This window comes from Manacus vitellinus, unplaced genomic scaffold, assembly GCF_001715985.3.
Source record: "Manacus vitellinus isolate BGI_N305 unplaced genomic scaffold, ASM171598v3 scaffold_1_pilon, whole genome shotgun sequence".
NCBI lineage: Eukaryota > Metazoa > Chordata > Aves > Passeriformes > Pipridae > Manacus > Manacus vitellinus.
In genome coordinates, this window is record NW_021939396.1 from 31074557 (window position 1) to 31094450 (window position 19894).

The 19894-nt window shown below is 41.8% G+C and overlaps 2 protein-coding genes across 3 annotated transcripts; one reads left to right on the forward strand and one right to left on the reverse strand.

The window, feature by feature from the left end:
* Positions 1 to 1335: 1335 nt before the first annotated feature.
* Positions 1336 to 5130, reverse strand: TMEM70 (transmembrane protein 70). The gene is made up of 3 exons (XM_029959364.1): positions 4882 to 5130; positions 3802 to 3970; positions 1336 to 3413 (listed from the first exon to the last, which is right to left on the reverse strand). Exons 1-3 carry the CDS (start codon positions 5128 to 5130, stop codon positions 2965 to 2967), a joined length of 867 nt encoding a protein of 288 aa, XP_029815224.1. The 3' UTR covers positions 1336 to 2964.
* Positions 5073 to 19123, forward strand: ELOC (elongin C). 2 transcript variants are annotated; one of them, XM_029959340.1, is made up of 5 exons: positions 5986 to 6045; positions 6362 to 6431; positions 13393 to 13454; positions 15028 to 15171; positions 18898 to 19123. In XM_029959340.1, the coding sequence occupies exons 3-5, from the start codon at positions 13451 to 13453 to the stop codon at positions 19086 to 19088; spliced, it is 339 nt and encodes a 112-aa protein (XP_029815200.1). In that variant the 5' UTR covers positions 5986 to 6045; positions 6362 to 6431; positions 13393 to 13450; the 3' UTR covers positions 19089 to 19123. The 2 variants fall into 2 exon arrangements, with proteins under 2 accessions (XP_017934856.1, XP_029815200.1); XM_018079367.2 differs by lacking the exons at positions 5986 to 6045; positions 6362 to 6431 and adding an exon at positions 5073 to 5154.
* The last annotated feature ends 771 nt before the right edge of the window (positions 19124 to 19894 follow it).

Sequence of the window (19894 nt, forward strand, 5' to 3'; positions counted from 1 at the left end):
AAACGTGTCTAGGAAAGAGGTTTGAGTTATTTCACACGTTCTTGCTCTTTACACCAGATTAAGTGAAACTGGTACCAGGGCAAGATGCAAGACTCAGCTGCTATAGACAAGTAATTGGTTGGTCCTGGAAAGGCTGCAGGAGCTCGCAGCCTTCCTCATAGGTGTTGTCTTGCAAATAAGACAGTTTGTAAATCAAATATTTCAGAAAACTGGGCTTCCATCAGTATTTCCTTCAATATCTCCACGATGAGCACATTCTCTAGATCTTATAAACTGTTTCTTCCGTATTGTACACAAGTTACCTACACCCAAAGAAATATCAGTGACTTCCAGGGATGAAAATGCTAGTAGATAGTAATACTTCTGCAACAGAGGGCAAAAAGCTGGTGAACAGTCTGGAGCACTGGGGGAGGCTGAGGGAGCTGGGATTGTTAAGTCTGGAGAAGAGGAGGCTCAGGGGGGACCTTATAGCCCTCTACAACTGCCTGAGATGAGGTTGCAGGCAGGTGAAGATTGGTCCCTTCTCCCAAGTCATAAGTGTCAGGACAAGGGGAAACAACCTGAAGGTGCATCAGGGCAGGTTTAGATTAGGCAATATGAAAACTTTCTGCACTGAAAGGGTTGTCAAGCATTGGGCAAGGTTGAGTCACCATCCCTGGAGGTATTAAGCCATGTAGTTGTGGGACTGAGGGACATGGTTTAGTGGTGGAATTGGCTGTGCTGGGTTAATAGTTGGAGTTGATGATTTTAAAGGTCTTTTCCAACATAAATGATTCTATGATTCTGAGTACGCAGCCTAAGTGTAGCAGCAAACAAGGTAGAAGCAGATAGAATATTGTGTATCTTCAGTAAGCTTGGTCTTCTCTTTTCTTAACATAAAAGTACTATTCTATTATTTCCAAGTTGCACTTAGGAAGTATGAAGTATTTTTCTGAGACTGTATAATTTATCTTCTGGCAGAATTCTGGACTTTTTAATATTATTTTAATCATCTGTGTGTCAGAAAGCCACCTACTAGCTTAACTTGCATTTCACTGCCAGAACACAAGCAGAAGAAATAATATTTATCTTCTGTACTTTTTTGAGAAACTTAGCCAGTGGAATGGAGGTATCTTACTACTGCTGCTTAAATCTGAATTGGACAAATCTCAAATTTAACAATTAAAACTTTCTTCAGTCAGAAGATATTACCTAAGGGGCACATAAATACATTTTCGGGGGCTTTCTTTTACCTTCTTCTGCAAACGCTGTTTCCTGTTCTCCCTGTATTTGGCACTAAAAGATGAAGTTGACTTCATCTTTCAATGCAAGCACCAAAAGAAGCGAGTGAATGCATCAGACATGGAAAGAGTACTTTTAATTAGATGCAAAGCATCATTTCCATAACTAGTACAATCAGGTGATCAGAATTGCTTGTTACTGACCTCACAGGTTCCATGTAATTTATGAAAATCTGATTTTTATATTATTGCTACTCGTGAAGTGATACTGGCTTAATGGGGCTCAATCAGGCTTTTACAATTATAGCTGGGTCAACACAAAGAACTGCCTCAAAAATATTGGGATGGGATGATTTGCTTTTTTATCACTCAGCGAGTACATTGAGGGCAATTTCAACAGTCAGAAAAACAACATTCAAAACCAGTGGTTTAATGTCACCCTACAACGTGAAATTGAAATAATAGCATTGGAAGACATTTAGACTTATAAATATATATTTTCAGCTAGAACTTAGGGAACATCTTGAATGATAACTATAATATCTTTCTCTTTGTTTGCAGTACCAGGATACCTTAATTAGTAGCAAACATCAGATTTACTTATTACAAAAGGCACTGCTAACACAAAAGGATTAATTTGAATTGTTAGGGGTTTTTTTATTCAGTAATTTTTAAGTCTCAAAATATTTAGGCCCTTCATTATTTGAAAACAAGTATCTGTCAGTTTATGTGCCTTGGGCTAAAATATTTAAATCCAGCTTCTGCATCTCAGGCATGCAGAACCAGTCTAGTCACACAAAAAGATCTGATCCTCTGTTCAGTTGAACTAGAGGTAGCTTTCTTTGCAGTACTGAAAATCAAAAGGTATGTTTTTTAAAGGCACAAGATCTAAACAGTATTCTACAGGATACTCTATTTTGCTTCCCCACCTTACATAAATGCTGACAGAATCCAATTCAACCACTAGCTGCCAGAATTTTTTTTGAGTCAGTTCAAGCACAGCACCTGTTCTTGATGGGATATTCCCAGAGCAAACCTGATGCCAAGGTGCTTTCCCCAGCCCAACCAAAGAGAGGCTTCTTGCTCTCCACCTCTGGGGACAGGGCTGCTCGGAGTGGGACTCCACCTTAAGAAACCATTTAGTAGCTGTGAGTACCCAGAGATTACTGTGATGCAGCCATTCTCCCTATCTTCTCTCCTCTAGGAGGAGGCTGTAGCAGGAACTAGCAAGAATACCTGTCTGCTTTCCAAAGACTCCTCCCACGGTCTTGCAAAGGGAAGGAAAAGCCATCTTCACTCCCTTTACACCAGCAACAGCATTGACAAAAAAGCCTGATGATTTTGGATTAAGTACAATACTTAAGGCTTAGGAGATTAACTACATACTTAGGTAATGACTATTGATCATTTTTCTCTTACAAATGGTTTCCTTTGACATGGAGCTGGTGAGACTGCCACACAGCTCATGCATTTTACAGTTCTCTGGAGAGTTAACAATAAAAATCAAGCCAAGAATAAATAAGTGCAAGACAGATCTAAGCACCTTTTTTTACTATATTTTATGTCATTAACTCTGAGGAAACCGTCACATTGTTCATAATATTAAAAAAAAAGGGTCTTTTTAATACATTCCAAAATGCATTTGGAAAACTCCTGACTTAAGAAAGTGTAATAGAATTTTACATTCTTTTACATACACAGCACTGCATTAAGAACAATGACACTGACATTCATTATCTTCAAATTATTTCCTTTCATCAGCTTCCTTTAACTCCTCTAACTTAAAAAGCGGGGATTTGTCATAGCCCATGAGATGGTTATAGTCCTGAGGATTTGGAAAAAGTGTCGGATTAACAAGCATTGATTTTGTTTTAGCATAAAATGTTGTAAACATCTTGGTGATGTCTGGAATCTTTACATCTTTCTGATGGAAAACAGTTGCTTTTTCTGCCAAGATGGCATTGTAGGTAATGGCTGTATAGGTGTCCTTTTCATCTTTGTAATAGAGTCGGATCACATAACCTTTTGTAAGGACATGCAAAGTTACTGGAGTTACAAATGTAAAAAACCCGATCATCCCATAAAAGGCAGCTTGCATAAGCAGACTTTCCACTCCAATACCACTTTTGAGCATGATGTAGGGCATCATGAACAGGTTGAATATGCTGGTGGAGTAAGAGAAAAACCTCACACCTACATAAAAACAGAACAAAAAGAAAACAAAGGTTAACACTTAAGAGGACAATCTTCTCTACAATTACATATGGTCAGCTATCATATAACAATGGCATTACTTGAACAGATGAAGTTACTGAAAACCCCCTTCCCTTTTTTTTTAAGCTCACAGAGAAACTCTTGAAAGCTCAGCCCTGTCTCACTGTCATCATTCTGATTTGTTTATATGTTCACGTTTCACAGAGTATTTGTGATGGGTTTATCAAAGCTGGTTGCTGGCTCTATTTCTGATGCAGTCACTACCACCTGTTATGCACAACTATGAAGTTCTTACTTCACAGGCAGTTACCAAACGTGGTCAAAACAAACAAAATAAAGGCAATACATAGCACTTCAAGTCACATACCTAACACTGTCTTTGCCAAATTTCCTTTATAAACTAATCTTCCGTGTTCTGGGTGTTCATGAGGGGAGGATGTGCTGAGACTGCGAACAGCCACTCCTTGAAAAGATGTAACCTGGAAGATGAAAGCAGTACATGGCCAAGAAACATCAGTACTACACTTTATATCTACCTATTTATATATGCATATATATGTCTGTATACGTGTGTATATATACACACACACAAAGTGTGTATATAGACTAGGGATTAAAGTTAGGTTACACTACAGAGCATCCCACAAACCCCAACTGTTTCAATAATCTTCCATGTAAATATTCCAAGTTAGCTCTAAATGTATGCAACCCCAATGCCAAAAACTCAGCCTGCAATCAACTTACACATGGCTTTGCAGGAAGATATTCACGGTGCCCACACTCACTAGGTCTCTGATCACGGAATCATGGAATGGTTTGGGTTGGAAGGGACTCTAAAGATCATCTAGCTCCAAGCCCCCTGCCATGGGCAGGGACACCTTCTACTAGACCAGGTTGCTCAGACTTCTATTCAACCCGGTCTTGAACACCTCCAGGGATGGGGCATCCACTTCTCTGGGTATCCTGTTCCAGTGCCTCACCATCCTCACAGAAAAGAATTTCTTCCTAATATCTAATCTAAACCTCTCGTCTTTCAGTTTGAACTCATGGTCCCTTGTCCTGTCACTATATGTCCTTGTAAAAAGTCCCTCTCCATCTTTCCTGTAGGCTCCCTTCAGGTACTGGAAGGCCGCAATTAGGGCACCCCTAAGCCTGCTCTTTTTCATCCTGTACAAACACAATTCTCCCAGTCTTTCCTAACAGGATCCCTCTGATCATCTTGGTGGCCCTCCTGAGGACTGGCTCCAGCAGGTCCATGTCCTTCCTGTGTTGGGGATCCCAGAGCTAGACGCAGCACTCCAAGTGGGTCTCACCAGAGCACAACAGAGGGGCTGATCTCAGGTACGTCCCGAGTGCCACCTCGCTTCCCTCCTCAGACCCGCACTTTCCGTAAGGACAAAGCCGCAAACCCCAGGGCCCCGCTCCTCCCCTCGTCCCCACATTACACACAACCCGCGGTGCGCGGCGGCCTGGAGCATGTGGAGGCCCCGGCGGACAAGCGGCGGGAGCAGCGGGCGGGGGGCGGCCTCCGCAGGGCAGGCAGCAGCAACATGGCGGGGCCGCGGCCGCACCGGACAGCGCGTAGCGGTGGCCGCACCGGCAGCCCCGACGCGCCGCCGCCCCCATGCGCTTTGGTTCCGGTCGCAGGAAGGCCCGCCCGGCTCCGCGGCGACCCCGGCAGGCCCCGCATCAGCATCGCCGCAATCCCAGGATCACTCAGGTTGGAAAAGACCTCTGAGATCGAATCGAACCTATGACCAAACACCGCCCTGTCTACTAGACCATGGCACTAAGTGCCACATCCAGTCTCTTCTTAAACAGTTCCAGGGGCCTCCCTGGACAGCCCCTTCCAACGTCTAATCACCCTTTCTCTGGAGAAATTTTTCCTAATATCCAATCTAATCCTCTCGTGGTGCAACTGGAGGCTGTTTCTTATTGTCCTATCGCTTGTGACTGGGGAGAAGGGACCAATTCCCACTTGGCTACAGAATCCTTTCAGGTGCAACTTGAGGCTGTTTCTTATTGTCCTATTGCTTGTGACTGGGGAGAAGGCACCAATTCCCACTTGGCTACAGCATCCTTTCAGGTAGTTGTAGAGAGAGACAAGGCCACCCCCAAGCCTCCTTTTCTCCAGGCTAAACTACCTCAGCCGCTCCTCATAAGACTTGTGCTCCAGACCCTTCACCAGCTTCGTTGCCCTGCTCTGGACTCGCTCCAGCAACATAATGTCTTTTGTGAAATGAGGGGCCCAGAACAGGACACAGCACTCCAAGTGTGGCCTCACCCATGCCGAGTACAGTGGACTATCACTGCCCTGGGCCTGGTGGACACACTATTCGTGATACAGGCCAGAATGTCACTGGCATTCCCGGCCGCCTGGGCACAGGCCAGCTCACGTTCAGCCGCTGTCGAACAGCACTCCCAAGCCCTGCCACGGCGGGCCGACCCCTGCCCCCTCCTAGAACTACGCGCCCCAGCATGCACCGCTCTGCTCGCGCGGCATGCCGGGAGCGCGGGGGGCGGGGCCGGAAGCGGCGCGTGCCCGGCGAAGCGCTCGGAGGCAGCTGGGCTACAGCGCGGCCCTGGCGAGCGCGGAGGAGCGGCACCAGCGGTGAGGGCCGAGACACCCCGCGGGCCGGGGCCCCTCGGGGAGCGCCGCAGAGGGCAGCGGGCCTCGCCCCGCTCCAGGCGGGAGGGGGCCGGGCGGAGGGGCCGGAGCGGCTCCCGGAGCCGTCGCGGCGTGCGGGGCGCGGTGCCAGGCCGGGGTTCCCCCTCCGGGGTGGTGGCGAAAAGCGCATTTCTCCCCCCAGAGCCTTTTCCTTGGGATCCTGGCGCCGCCGGGAAAGGGGCTCCCCGGAGCTGTGCTGTGTTTGAGCATCGCTCGCAAACTCCTGCCGTAAGTGACGTTCGCCCTTTTCCTGCGCCAGGCCCCAGAGAGACGGGAAAAGCTAAGGCCGAAAGAATTTAGGCTGCGCCTCCAGGGTTTGTTGTGCCAAGGTGAGAAGTGCTGGTTAAAGTACTTTGGCTCTTTGGTAAGCAAAGCAAGGAAAAGGGTGATACGCCTGCAATAAAAATAAGCTTTTGCGTACTGTGTGTTCCTCAAAGGGAGCTTCTGCTTTAAAAAAAAAGGAACCTGAGCATTAGTAAGTTATTGCTCGCTTCATATATATATTTGTGAAAGGGCAATGGTGATGCTGGCAGTTTGCCTTGACAGCCAATTTAATCTCACATCAGGTAACTTTTATTAAATATTTATTAAGTATGTTTGGTACTGTAGATTTAAGTTAAACTTTGCACTGTGGGGAGACCTAGATAGTTAGTTATATGCCACTTGTTTACTTGGCTGTGATGAAATTTGGAAGCAAACCAGAAATACACAGATAAACAGGCAGGCGAGACACCTTTAAGATAAGAACCCCTTTGGGCACTTATTTCTGAATAATTCCTTACGTGCTTCCAATTTACTCCTTTTGCTATAATAAGGGCCAAAAAAATTTGAGGGGGATAAACATTTATTAACTGAAGAGTTACTTATAAGGAGAATAAGTTTTTATTAGTTTTTCTGTAGTATATTGCCTACCATCTTTGCACATGTAGCACATACCTTATGCCTTGGGATCAGCCTTTTAGTGTGCTTAAGTTATAGAATTTTTGCTACCATGTCCATCGAGAACTTTAAGAGAATCTTTAGAAACTTTTAGCACTTCAGCACTTAGTTTTTTTCTTGTTGCATCAGAGAAAAGCCATTTGAGATTTAATTTTTTTTGTGCCAGGGTTGGTAATGAAAAGATTTAGATAGTTTCATGTAGTCTTAATATGAAGACTCTTAACACTGGTGCAGTGAGGTAAATGAGTATCTTTTGAAAGGATACTCAGCTTCAGGTGTTTTACTGTGTTTTGTAGTTTTCAGAGTATATTACAAGAAACCCTTAAGTTTTGTCATAAAAGTCTGGGTTTTGTCAGATTACAATAAAGGAATTTTGATGTACTTTGACAAGTTCACTTTGCACCTAGAAAGGTTTGGGATTTAATTATCTTCACTGTGGGGTAGTTTGCATGACAGTAGTTTTTGATTAATGCCTGTAAAAAGATGGCAGTAATCCATGCCCTATAAAGTTTTGCAGCAAGCCAGCAGCCTTTGTCAAGACCTTACAGTAGAGGGCTTTTATTGTATGTTTGGAAGAAAACAGTTAATGCTCCCCTGCCCATTTGTTTTTTTTTTCTTAAAACTTTCTTGGGAACTACTGAGAAGGAAAGTTTCCTTGGACAGGAAAAGAAATCTTAAGTGGGATCTTTGATACTCCATACATGGTATCCTGTCACATCACCAATCTCAATTAACATTCGCCTTTAGTTTACCTTCCTGTTGCATTCCAGTGACCCCAAAAGTTTGAATTTTAGTGCCTGTGAGTATGGAATAGTGAATCAGCTGATTTGGAAGTCATGCTATGCCAGTTACCCATCGTGTTTTTTCAAAACATGCTTCGATCCCTACTTACATTAATTATTTTTTGATGCAGAGTGAGTAGTGAATGCTAAACTGAAGTGGTGTTTTTAAACAAATTATTGCACAGGATAAGATAGAATTTAGCATTGAACAATAGGAGGCTTCTGTTGCAACACATAGCAGCCTTTGATAACTGATGAATTCTTACTGATGCACAAATGACACCCAAAAAATTGTCAACAGTTGGCTTCTAAACTAACGTAGGAATTGTGAAGGAATTTGTGTTATTTGCCACACATTTTCTGGAAAGTGGTAGTTTAGAGTACAGAAATGTCACCAGCTAAGCAATACAAAAGCCATGTGCATGTGCTGTAGCTGATGAGTTGGAAGCCATTTGAGTTTCCTTGAACCAGAATGTGATTTTTTTTTAAAGAGTTTTCCTATGGGATCAAAGAATCTGGGTGCTTGAAATGTTTGCATAGATTTAATTTTCTTGTACTGACCAGAACAGAGCAGTGGGGTTCTGGAAACCGTACAGTGGTTGTGTGTGTTCAGCTACATTAGTGTTCAGCTACATATGTCCTTCCAGTCTGTTCCACTCTCATCAACATGCAGCATGTACAAGGAAATGATATTCTGGAATTTCTGGGAAAGCCTGGGAGATGAGCTCGCAACTTTGGGAGGGGGGGGGGATGGTCGTGGACGTACTTTGATTTTGTTCGAGCATTTGATGGTCAAGAGAAGCAGGGAAGAGATCCAACTAAACTCACTACACCATGGTATTTCTTAGAGCTGTAAGAAGAAGATGTTTAAGTATGCAAACAAGAACACTTGCCTCCTGTGGCTTTGTTGCTGTGTTTTGTGATACTTTGTTATAGTCTACCTCATACCTGTAAATATTCTGGCAACTTGTGGCAGTTTTCAGTTCTCTAGTATACAATGAGAACGTTGTTTTCTGCAGCAAGAACTTCCTTTTTAGACTGGCTGGAAGTTTTGTGTGCCAAATAAGCTGATTTTAGTTGTATTGTATTCTCCCTCATAGATAAAAAAGTGACATATTCCTTTTATGTAAACTTTCCCTTAACAAGCGCAGTTTTTGCTAATATTTTTATTTTTTTTTAAGGAGGCAAAGCAGAACAGCAGTACCTAATATATGTGCTTTTTAGAGATTAAAGTCAGGGAGCTGATCTACCTAATTGGTAATGTCACATAAGCTTCTTGAAGGTTCTTTGCAGGAGTCTGGAATAGTCAAGTCAAAAATATATAATAAATACAAGTTCTCAAAACTTGGATTGTTCTCTTCCCAACTGCTTCATTGGTGAAGTCAGACAGGGACAGCTATAAAATTTGGAAAAGTAATTAAAATATAGGTAGTTACCAGGCATCTTCAGAAATCTCAGAGTCTCTTTCTTTATATTGGCTTGACAAATGCTGTTGCTTTTGCTGCTTTAGTTATACAGAAGGGAAATGTAGTGATATGCTTTGCAATAAACATTACATTGGAAAATACACTGTAAGAAAATAATTTCTTGGAAAACAACTGTTATGACCCGCCCCAGAAAAGGGTGGGGGGGGGTAGTAGCCCAGGTTCTTATTAATAAATCCCTTGGGGTGGATTAGAGTGAAACAACACTGAATAATTGGTGTTTGAAAACATATATGTAGGGTTTATTTTAGAATAATTTTGTTTCAAAGGTAAACAGGTATGTTGGCATTTTGGGTGTTATCATCTATATTTTTCATCTATGGCAATATGGCATAAAGATAACCTTTAGGGAAAATGCATAAGGGAGAGAATGGAAAGAAAGGATAAGGGTAAGGGAAAGAAAAGCTGAGAGTAGAAAGATGTCTATAGTCACTGCCCACGGGGTCCAGCGATGAAACTTGGTAGTTGCAGCTTCCATGTCTGTCAGTTGAAGTGGAGGCCTTGGTCTGTTGGGGGTGAAGGAGGGAAGCCCCCACACTCAAAGAAGTTATGAGTTGTTATATCCATGGATAGTGTCACAGGCCATGCCAGGAGCCTCCAATGTCTCCTGGGCCTGCGCAGAGTTCCTGTGAGGGGCCTGGTAGAAGGGTTTTTCCCACCTTTCAGAATTGGCGAGGGGATGGGCTTTAATGGGCCATGCCATGAACCTCCAACATCTCGGACAGGCCAGTGCAGAGTTCATGTGGAGGGCATGGTAAACATGGCTCTTGTCGCCTTTTCAGGGCTTGACACCTTCAGCAGCACTGGAGGGGGAGATGGACCCAGCTGCCCATCATAGGTATAATGCAAAAGCCTGCAAAAGTCTCCTGGCAGTCCTAGAATGCATAAATCATTAACTATTTCAGTCTCTGACAACAACATACAAGGTTTATTGACTCTTCTGTTTCTCACCTATTATTTAAACCTTAAGGCCATGCTGTTGTCAAGTAAAAAAGATTGTGCAGAAAATTTCCCTCCATACTCTTTTTACTATGGGCACAATTGAGAATTTGTGAGTGACAATGATTCCTACATCCTTTATATTTCTTGTTTATGTTCATTTGTTGGACTTAAACTGAGATACAATGTTGGCATAGTTCTCCCTATTTGATGCTTATCTTTTTAATGAATTTTTATATTTATCTTCATTCCAGTTTTATTTTGCTGCGCTGAGTAAGGAAGACTAATTTTTCTTTTATAAAACAAGCTCTTTGGTCATATCAGTAGCTCCTTCCTGTAGTTCTTGTAATTCGAACTTCTTTTTCTTGAAACCTGGAATTCAGAATTGTGTGTGGTATTCCAGACGAGTTGTTGCTCTTGTGCAACAGTGCTCATATCTATCTCTGTTGCAAAGAAATCCTCAATGTGCCTTTTCCTCTTTGTTCCCCACCTTTTTTTTTTCTTTTGGTTCCTTAGAGCTGCATCAGTTTCTACTTGACCACAGAACGTCTATATTCCCAAATAACAAGCCCTGACTACCTGAAAGAAGATTGTATTGGTCCCTGCATACAGGAATCTTGCACTTCATAACATTTAATTTCATGAGTTTCTAGTATGCCGTTTTTCAAGACTGGTCACTTGTGTGTGTTATGCTTTGTTCCCCTTTTGTTGCAATGCTTTTCACTTCCATCTCATCCAAATCTACCTGTTGTTTTCTGGCAGCACTGTTTAAAATAAAAGTTCAAGATATTTTTTGAAGGAACTAGTAGTTCTTTTCTAGCCCAGTTGTTCCATGTTTGCCATACCATACTGTGTTCTCGTAGTCTTATAGCAAATTTCTTTCTCATTTTAAGATTACCTCTCGTCATATTTATTTAACCCCATATGATGTAAGAGTCCAGATTGCATCTTTTTTTCAAGGAAAATGATTGATTAATTTTTAGGTATTGGAATAGTTCAGTGTGTCCTAAATCTTACACAGGCATACTATATTTTTATCCTGTTTTCCTTTTTAGAACAACTGAATTCAGACCACCAAACCTGCTAGGTTTTTTTCCTTCTTTGTTGACTGCTGTATTTTTTTTCCCCTCTATAATCATAGCACTTTTCGTTTGATTTATTAAAATGCTCATTGCATCTTTTTGGGACAGCTCTAATGTTTTTTTTGTGTAGACATTTCTTTTCAGTTCTCCACTTTCAATGCATTAGCCTCCTCAAGTTATGCTTTTACCTTGCAAGGTCCTAATATATCTGCTTTCCCACTAACTTGTCTTTATTCCTTTATTTAGTAACAGTACTTGTATTGTAAACCAAGGAACATTTTATCCTCACCAGCACTTCCAAAAAATAGTATTGCTTCCGTGGTTTTTTTTAATTATTATTATTTATAAATCATAAGTGGTTTCACTACTCTTTTGGAATATAGCAAAGGGTTTTGTGGCTAGAAAAAGTGATAGCAGAAGTGATCCTCTTCTGCAAAGTAGAATTAATAATGTAAGGTATCTCTTCAGTTCCTCAGCAATAGATACTCTCCAATAAGATGCTTGATTTCCCACTTACAAAAACTGTTGGAATAGGGTGAAAGATCCCATCAGTTTTGGGCCCTAACTGTTCCAGCACCCAAATGTGATTTCCTTAGATGAGTTCCTGGAATTACTGAAAATGGTGAAGGCATTTAACACTCCAAAGACAGCAGCAATGTAAGTGAAGGATGAATTTTGCTCATTTCTCCACAGACAATTAAAAACTATTGGTTATGCGTGTGTGGTTTGGTTAGGTGTACATAACAAAGTGCCTTTTTGTGAAAGATGGAGGCAACATTCAGGCTCTTTCATGTTTGTAGCTATAAAAAAAGGGAAATGGAACAAATCAGTATCAAAGTGCTGTGGAGAAGTGAAGTTATCAGCAATAGCAAAGTGATGTCTGTAGTGCTTCTTCCAAAGCTTGCAGCTTCCTCAGCTTGCTTACATTATCTTGTTGAACTATTACGAGAAACATAGGAGGGAGGGAATGCGGGGAGTGGTCTCTATTCTGGTCTCTTTTGCTGCCCTCAACCCTGAATGTCAGCTGGGAAACCACCCAGGTTCCCTGGTGCTGTTTTCCTGAATCTGTGGGCACACAATAGTAGTTCATTGATTTTTATTGGGTTAATGTTTAGACAGCAGCTGTTGACATGAAAGAAATTTTAGGACAGCAGGTGGGTGGGTGGAATTTCTCTTCCAAAGTTTTCTTTTCCACAGCAGAGGTGCAGTTCAGGGTAAAGAAATATAAGTTGTGTCTGAACATGTTAGATTTGTTTGGCACATAAGTGCTTCCATTTCTCTAACTCTTTAGATTCACTGCCATGGAGAAATACGTATGCAGCAAGCTGGATGTCAGTGTATAAGCTATGGAAGCTCCTGGTTAACTTACCATGTGGATACCTACATTAAATGTCTGAAGTAGATTATCTGGGTGACATGGGTGGTGGTATCAGGAACTGTCAATCTCCTGGGAAGGACAGGTTGGAGCCCAGGTATTTAGTGCATACTGATTAGACTGATCCCTGAGCCTTGTCTTCTTCAGCCTAAACAACCCCAGTTCTCTCAGCCTCTCCTTGTGTGACAGGTGCTTCAATCCCTCAGTCATCTTTGTGGCCCTTTGCAGGACTCAGTTCAGTCTGGCACGTGCTGGACCCAGCGCTCCACATGTGTCCCACTAGTGCTGAGTGGAGGGGCAAGATCACCTGCCTCAACCTTCTGGCAGTGCTCTTAACAGAGCTCAGGGTGCTGTTGGCCACCTTTGCAGCAAGGACACACTGCTGGCTCATGTTCAGCTTGTCCACTAGCACTCCCAGGTCTATTTCTGCAGAGCTGTTTTCCAGCAGGTCGACCTCTGGACAGTACTGGTGCCAGGGATGATTTTTCCCAGGGTGCAGGTGTTTGCATTTTCCATTGGTGAACTTCATAGGTTTCCGTTTTCCAAACGGGCTGCTCATCAACATTGCATGCTGTGTATTATCGTATTCTTTTCTGAAGAGTGTTTATGATAACATAAAGACTAATAAATGAAGGTGACTTTAAAAATGCTACTGCTGACTCAAAATATTGCCTCTTGTGTTTTTTCAGACGCTCCTGTTGCAAAATCTGCAGTTGAAAAGGAATATTTTTTTTTTATAGGAAGAGAATGGGTAAGTTCGTAGTCTTAGAGTGTTTTCTGCTTTCCTGTGATTTGAAGCATTTTCTCTCTCACATTAGTAGAAGAGTTGGATTGTAAGACTTTAAATGTTGATCTTGTCACTGTTTTTCTTGCAGCCTCAAAAGTAAGTGGAACTTCCTACAAATGTTTTGTAGGAGAATTTTCTCAAGTGACTGTTCATTTATGGAAACACTTGTTCAGAGTGCATCCATCTAACAAAACATTTCACTTGCTTAACATGCACAGTCCCAAAAATGTACATGCTAAAATAGGAATGCCTTTAGGCTTTTATCGCACTAAACTTTTAGATAGTGGACAAGAAAATTTCACTGTGTACTGTTTTAGATAATTCTTTGCTTGTTTGTTAGCTAAGGTCAGCCTGTTGAATTCTGGCTCAAGAGATCATAATAAGAACTGATTTCTGGTAAATTACATCCTGTGTGATATGACTACATCTGAAACTGTTGTATCTGCCTCTACAAATGACTGGTTAATGAAATGTGATTGGACAGATTCTGGTTTTATCTGTACTTTTTCTGAGTGTATTTTAGCATGTTTGGCACTGACAGTACTTTACTAAAATTGGCAAAAACTAAATGGTAATTCAATTTTAATTTCAAATTCACAAAACAACTTGATTGGGGGAATGTTTTGCTTCCTATACTGGCAACAGTAATTCAGCTTTTAAAGATAGCGCTGTTGGGATAGAATAAATGAAGGAACAAAAAGGGAAGAGGGTAAAGGCTTCTGGATAAGAAAAGTAAAGAGTGGGTATTTAGTGGAACAGAAAAAGCACAGTCAAAACTGCTGTGGGGAGAATTTCCAAATTTCCTTGGGTTTAGTGCTTTGGCAGTTTCCCTGTTTTCCACCACAGCATGGGTGTGCACTAATGCTGTGTGGTTCTGGTGCTGGTTGGGCAGTGAGGGAAGATGAATCTTCATTTCTTCAGTGCAGGAATACTGACTGCTTTTATTCTTACCTGTGCTTTGGAAAGCACTTTTTTCCTTGCAGTCTGTGTTTTTAAATATCAGCTATGTCTTTAGATAACTTTTAGCAAGTTTTAGTATGATAAACATACTAAACATTTAGTATAATACAGTGGGAATCAGTAGCACGTTCAATTCACTTCAGAATGTCTAAAGGAAAACTTCATCCCTACATAGATTTTAGAAATCATGACAGAATTTGGTGATGGAGGAATGAAAGAGGAGAGATGTTGAAATTCCAACTTGTGCAAAAATTCTTACCTTAAAACAGATTGCTGATTGTTTCAGAGGAGATTAACTCGGTTAGAGCATGGCGATAATAAAGCCAAGGTTGTGGGTTCAATCCCCTCATTCACTTAAGAGTTGGACTTAGTGGTCTTTGTGGGTCCCTTCCAACTCAGAATGTTCTGTGATTCTGTACAAAGTCCTCAAATATGGAAAATGCTTCTGTCTCATTTCTGGTTGCATTTGGATTCTTCATTTTGCAAACATAGTCACAGAAAAGACTGCAACTTGCATTGTTAGTGTTGTGAATCAGTATATTGTGTTCTCAAACCATGGTCTTTTTTTCCATTATAGATGGAGAAGAGAAAACATATGGTGGGTGTGAAGGCCCAGATGCTATGTATGTGAAGTTAATATCCTCCGATGGCCATGAGTTCATCGTAAAAAGAGAGCATGCATTAACATCAGGAACAATAAAAGCTATGTTGAGTGGACCGGGTAGGTACAAAAGATTTAGAACCTTCACATTCTTTACTTTCACTTTTGGACAGTTTGATATTTTATCGTGCAGTGAGTGAAAGTTGGAATAAATGATAACTTTTCCAGATCCTGCCTAGTTCCTGTTTCCAGCAGAACAGTCCACCTCTGTGGAGTATTGTGCTACCAGACTTAAAATTGAACTCTTCTTTTGGGAAGTTAGTGATCATCTAGTATCATTGCTACTAGTTTCTCATGGTATGAGAACTTGAGGGTACTACATGAAATGTGTAGCTGTCAAGTTCAAAACAAACAAGCTGGTAGTTTTTTATTGCCACCTCCAGCGGAACTTGTATTCTATATGGAGTTAATTTGCTGCATAACAAACAGGTCATGTGGTTCTGTGCTTTAATTTGTGACCAAAATAGTGCTGATAACACACCTCTGGTTTAGCTGTTGCTGAAAGCTGTTTTGCATGCACTCCAGGCCTTCTCTGTTCCTCACTCTACCCCCACCCAATGACTTTCCAGACAGGAGGGTGTGCAAGAGGTTGAGAGGGAGCACAACCAAACAGATGTCTCAAACTAGTGAAAGAGATATTACATGCCATATAATATCATGCTCCAAAGTTAAAAAGAGAGTGGAGGGAATTAGGGAGGTGTAGTGGGTTGACCCTGGCCAGATACCAGGTACCCACTGAAGCTGCTCTCTCACTCTCCCTCTGCAACTGGACAGAGGAGAGAGAAAAAAAACCAGCTAAGAATTCATGAGTAGAGATAAGAGCTGGGAGAGGTCAGTGATTGAGTCTTGTTTTGCCCATGAAGGTAATCAAAGTGTGGACAGTACTTAATATTTATTACTAACAGGATAAGAGCCAAAGAGTGAGAAATAAAACAGTCTTAAAAACACCTTCCCCCCACTCCTCCTTCCTTCCTTGTTCTCCCTCCTCCCCCCCAGCGGTGCAGGGGGATGGGGAATGGGGGTTGTGGTCAGTTTTTGTTTCTGCCACTGCTCAGAGAGAGGAGTCCTTCCCCTGCTCCTGTGGGGTCCCTCCCATGGGAGACAGTCCTTGATGGACCTCTCCAGCGTGAGTCCATCTTTCGGGCAGCAGTTCTTCCCAAACTGCTGTCCCATGGGTCATTCCTCCATGGAGTGCAGTCCTTCATGAATGAGCTGTACCGACGTGGGTCCCCCACAGGGGCCACAAGTCCTACCCCGGAAAAACCTGCTCCAGCGTGGGCTTCTGTCTCCATGGGCTGCAGGTCTCTGGCAGGACCCTGCTCCATCCTGGACCTCCTACGGGGTCACAACCTCCTTCATGCATCCACCTGCTCCATGGACTGCAGGTGGGTCTCTGCACCCGGGTGGTCGTCCATGGGCTGCAGGGGCACAGCTGCTCCACCATGGTCTGCACCACGGGCTGCAGGGGCCTCAGCTCCGGTGTCTGGAGCACTTCCTCCCCCTCCTTCTGCAGTGACCTTGGTGTCTACGTTGTTGTTCCTGTGTTCTCACTCCACTCTTCCCTGGCTGGAATTTCTTCTGCGCAACAATCTTCTTTTCTGAAATATGTGATCACAGGGGCGTTACTATTACTCCTAATTGGTTCGGCCTTGGCCAGTGGCAGGAAGTCCATCCTGGAGCTGGCTGGCATTGGCTCCGCGGAACAGGGGAAGCTTCTGGCAGCTTCTAACAGAAGCCACCCCTGTAGCCCCCTCTGCTACCAAAACCCAGCCACAGAAACCCACTACAGAAGGTTAGCCACCTTTTCCTTGGGAACTGGCTGGGCATCAGTCTACCCATGGGAGGTGATGATTACCTTTGCATAACTTGTTTTGTTTTCTTTCTCTTCTCTCAACCCACCAGTTTTCTTGCTTTTACTCTTCCTTTCCTCTTCCTTTGTCCACAGCTGGGGCAAGTGATCAAGTGGCTGTGTGGTGCTCAGCTGCCTAGTTGGATTTAGGCCACATGTTCACAGCATCCTATGGCAAGGAATTCCTGAGCCTAATGATGAAAGTTAGCTTTCCTTTGAGACAAGGGTAGATAAACTTACAGAAGGGAAGGACCTTGTGTGTTATTGAATATATGAGACTATGTCTGGGTTAAGAAGTGTCTAAACTAATTTTTGAAGACCAAAAGGTTTGGAGGAGAGAACAGGGAGAAGTTGACACGGGCTTTCTCTCTTCTTCACCCTCATCTTGTGTCTTTACCTTTAGCCACTGGAGTGGTGGGCAGTGGGCTGTGTGGAGCTCGGATCTGAATATGGTCATTCTTCTGTTCTCTTTTAGGTTCTGGTGAGGAGGATTATTGGAGAGATCTATTTGTGTAATACATTTTAAAATTACTTAGTAATACTTGGACAAACTGAGCAATTAAAATTCTCAGCTTAATGTTCTGCTGTTATTTTAGTGGTTGCATTTGAAAATATGTAAAATGTCTTTTGTGTCTGATCCACTCCATGTTGTCCTCCCAGACAGGCAAGAGGAAGAGTAGTTACAAGACCTGCTCTGAATTTGTTCAACGAGGGAATAAAAGGCAAAGTAACCTGCTTAGAGGGCTAGAAACTGACTCTGTAAAGGACTCAGCATTCAAGGATATTTTGTATAAAAACTAGCAAGATAAATGCATTCACAAGGGAAAGTACCATTGCTATCTAGTTCAGTAGGTCATAATTTCACTGATGTTTAAGTGTTCTGTTCCAGTGCTGTGACAATTGCCAATATGCTAACATTTCTTCTGTTGCTTCTGACTGTTCCTGTACTAGAATTCAAGCCAGATTGCCTTCAGTGCATGCAGATACTTCCACACAAATCTGTGTAGACATTAGTAAATAGTTCTGTTTTGTAGTTAGAAGGGGATGCCTACAGAAATAATGGGAACCAAACACTGCTAGTCTTCCATAAATATGGAGTTCATGTTAGTATTTTTTGTGTTGTCTTTCAGCTTATTGAAAGTCCAGAGATGTGAGGAAAAGAGAAACAAAGATAACAGTAGAAAGGCTGTGGGATGAACCACAGGATGACTTTGTATCATCCAGGTTTCATAGTTATAGGCACTATAGAAAGCTAATTTCAAATGTACTTGTGTTTTGAGATTTGAGCTTTGGATAAATTCTTTAATATCTAATAGCGATGAACTTGTACTGTATGTAACCTTTCCTCCAGTACAACTAGAGTTTCTCTATCCCTGCTGCCTGCCTGTTTTCACAACTTACCAAGTTAATGCATCTTTGAGGTTTTAACCCTTTTGTCAAATCTGCCCGAAACTAAGAAATTCAAAGCTAGTGAGTCACAGAAGGGACTACTGCTGGGTGTGCATGTGCAGACACAGTGCATCTATAAAGTTTTTTTTTCCCCTTCATTAAGACAGTTAGAAATTTGATGTCTTTTTATTGTTGTTGTTACTGTGAACTTCAGAACCTTTAGGACTGAGCACACTACAGTTTTAGAACACATATCAGCTACATTAGAAGTAAACCTAAATTTCTGGTGTAGTTGTTCAGAATATTGTTAATAGGCTACAGCCAAAATAAACACTTTGTAATGTTGGGTATCTTAATATTCTTGAGAGCTCTGAATATGGCACCTCCTACTTTACAACGGAGAATCTAATCCCCTGGAATATGAGACTTATGCAGGTCTATTTAGAATGTGTTGTATTAGTGTACTAGTGTGTTTCATTTTGCAGTGAATTGAGATTCTGACTTTTGCTTTGGTGTTCTTTTGTGTTGTTTTTTTTTTCTTTCTACAGGACAGTTTGCAGAAAATGAAACAAATGAGGTCAATTTTAGAGAGATCCCATCCCATGTCCTATCCAAAGTATGCATGTATTTCACCTACAAGGTCCGCTATACTAACAGCTCTACGGAGATTCCTGAATTCCCAATTGCACCTGAAATTGCACTGGAACTTCTGATGGCTGCAAACTTCTTAGATTGTTAAATAAAATAAATTATAATAAAAAAATGTAAAACTTTTTTCAGTATTTAATACATGTAGTTCAGTTAGTAACTTTTTTCAGATAGCATGTTGCGTGTGTGCTGTTGAGAACTATAAAGTTCACTGCAGAGGCAGTTGCCTTCAGTTCTTTTGCATATAGCAATCATTCAGTTGGAGTTTGTTTTGCTGCTTACACAAATAAGGACCTTTTCACAAATAAACAAATATGCCAATTAGTAGATGGCTATGCCTTATCCTTTAGGTGTGGTAGAACTTTCTTTTAATACAATGAGCATAGCGAATACTGGAGTTTAGTCTCATATTCTCTAAAAGGTAATTATAGTTACATACGAGTAGCTGTTTAGGGTTTCTAACTTTCTCTTGTTTTTAAAGTTTCTAAACATCTGAACTTAATCTCCTTTTTAAGATGGCTGTCCTTTAGAATAGTTACACTCACTAGATTAGAAGTGCCCTCCCTAGGTTTGTATACTGGCAGTGATATTCCAGTTAGGGTGAAAGTGGAGTATGTAGGAGAATGTTTAAGAAGGCTTTTAATTTAAGTCATAGTGTAGACATATGTAAAGGTGTACTTGATACATTTTTCTTTTATAACATAAATTTACCCTGTTAGTAATTTCAAATATTCCCGTCACTTGTCTGTGCAGTAAGACTGTGATCCTACTGACAGTGACTTTTAAGGGGAAAACTAACTGTTACAATCTATGTATATTATCTTCTGTATAACATATAAGGTTATTCTTAATATACTGTCACTTGACCCGATAAGGATTTTATATGACCTCAGTTAT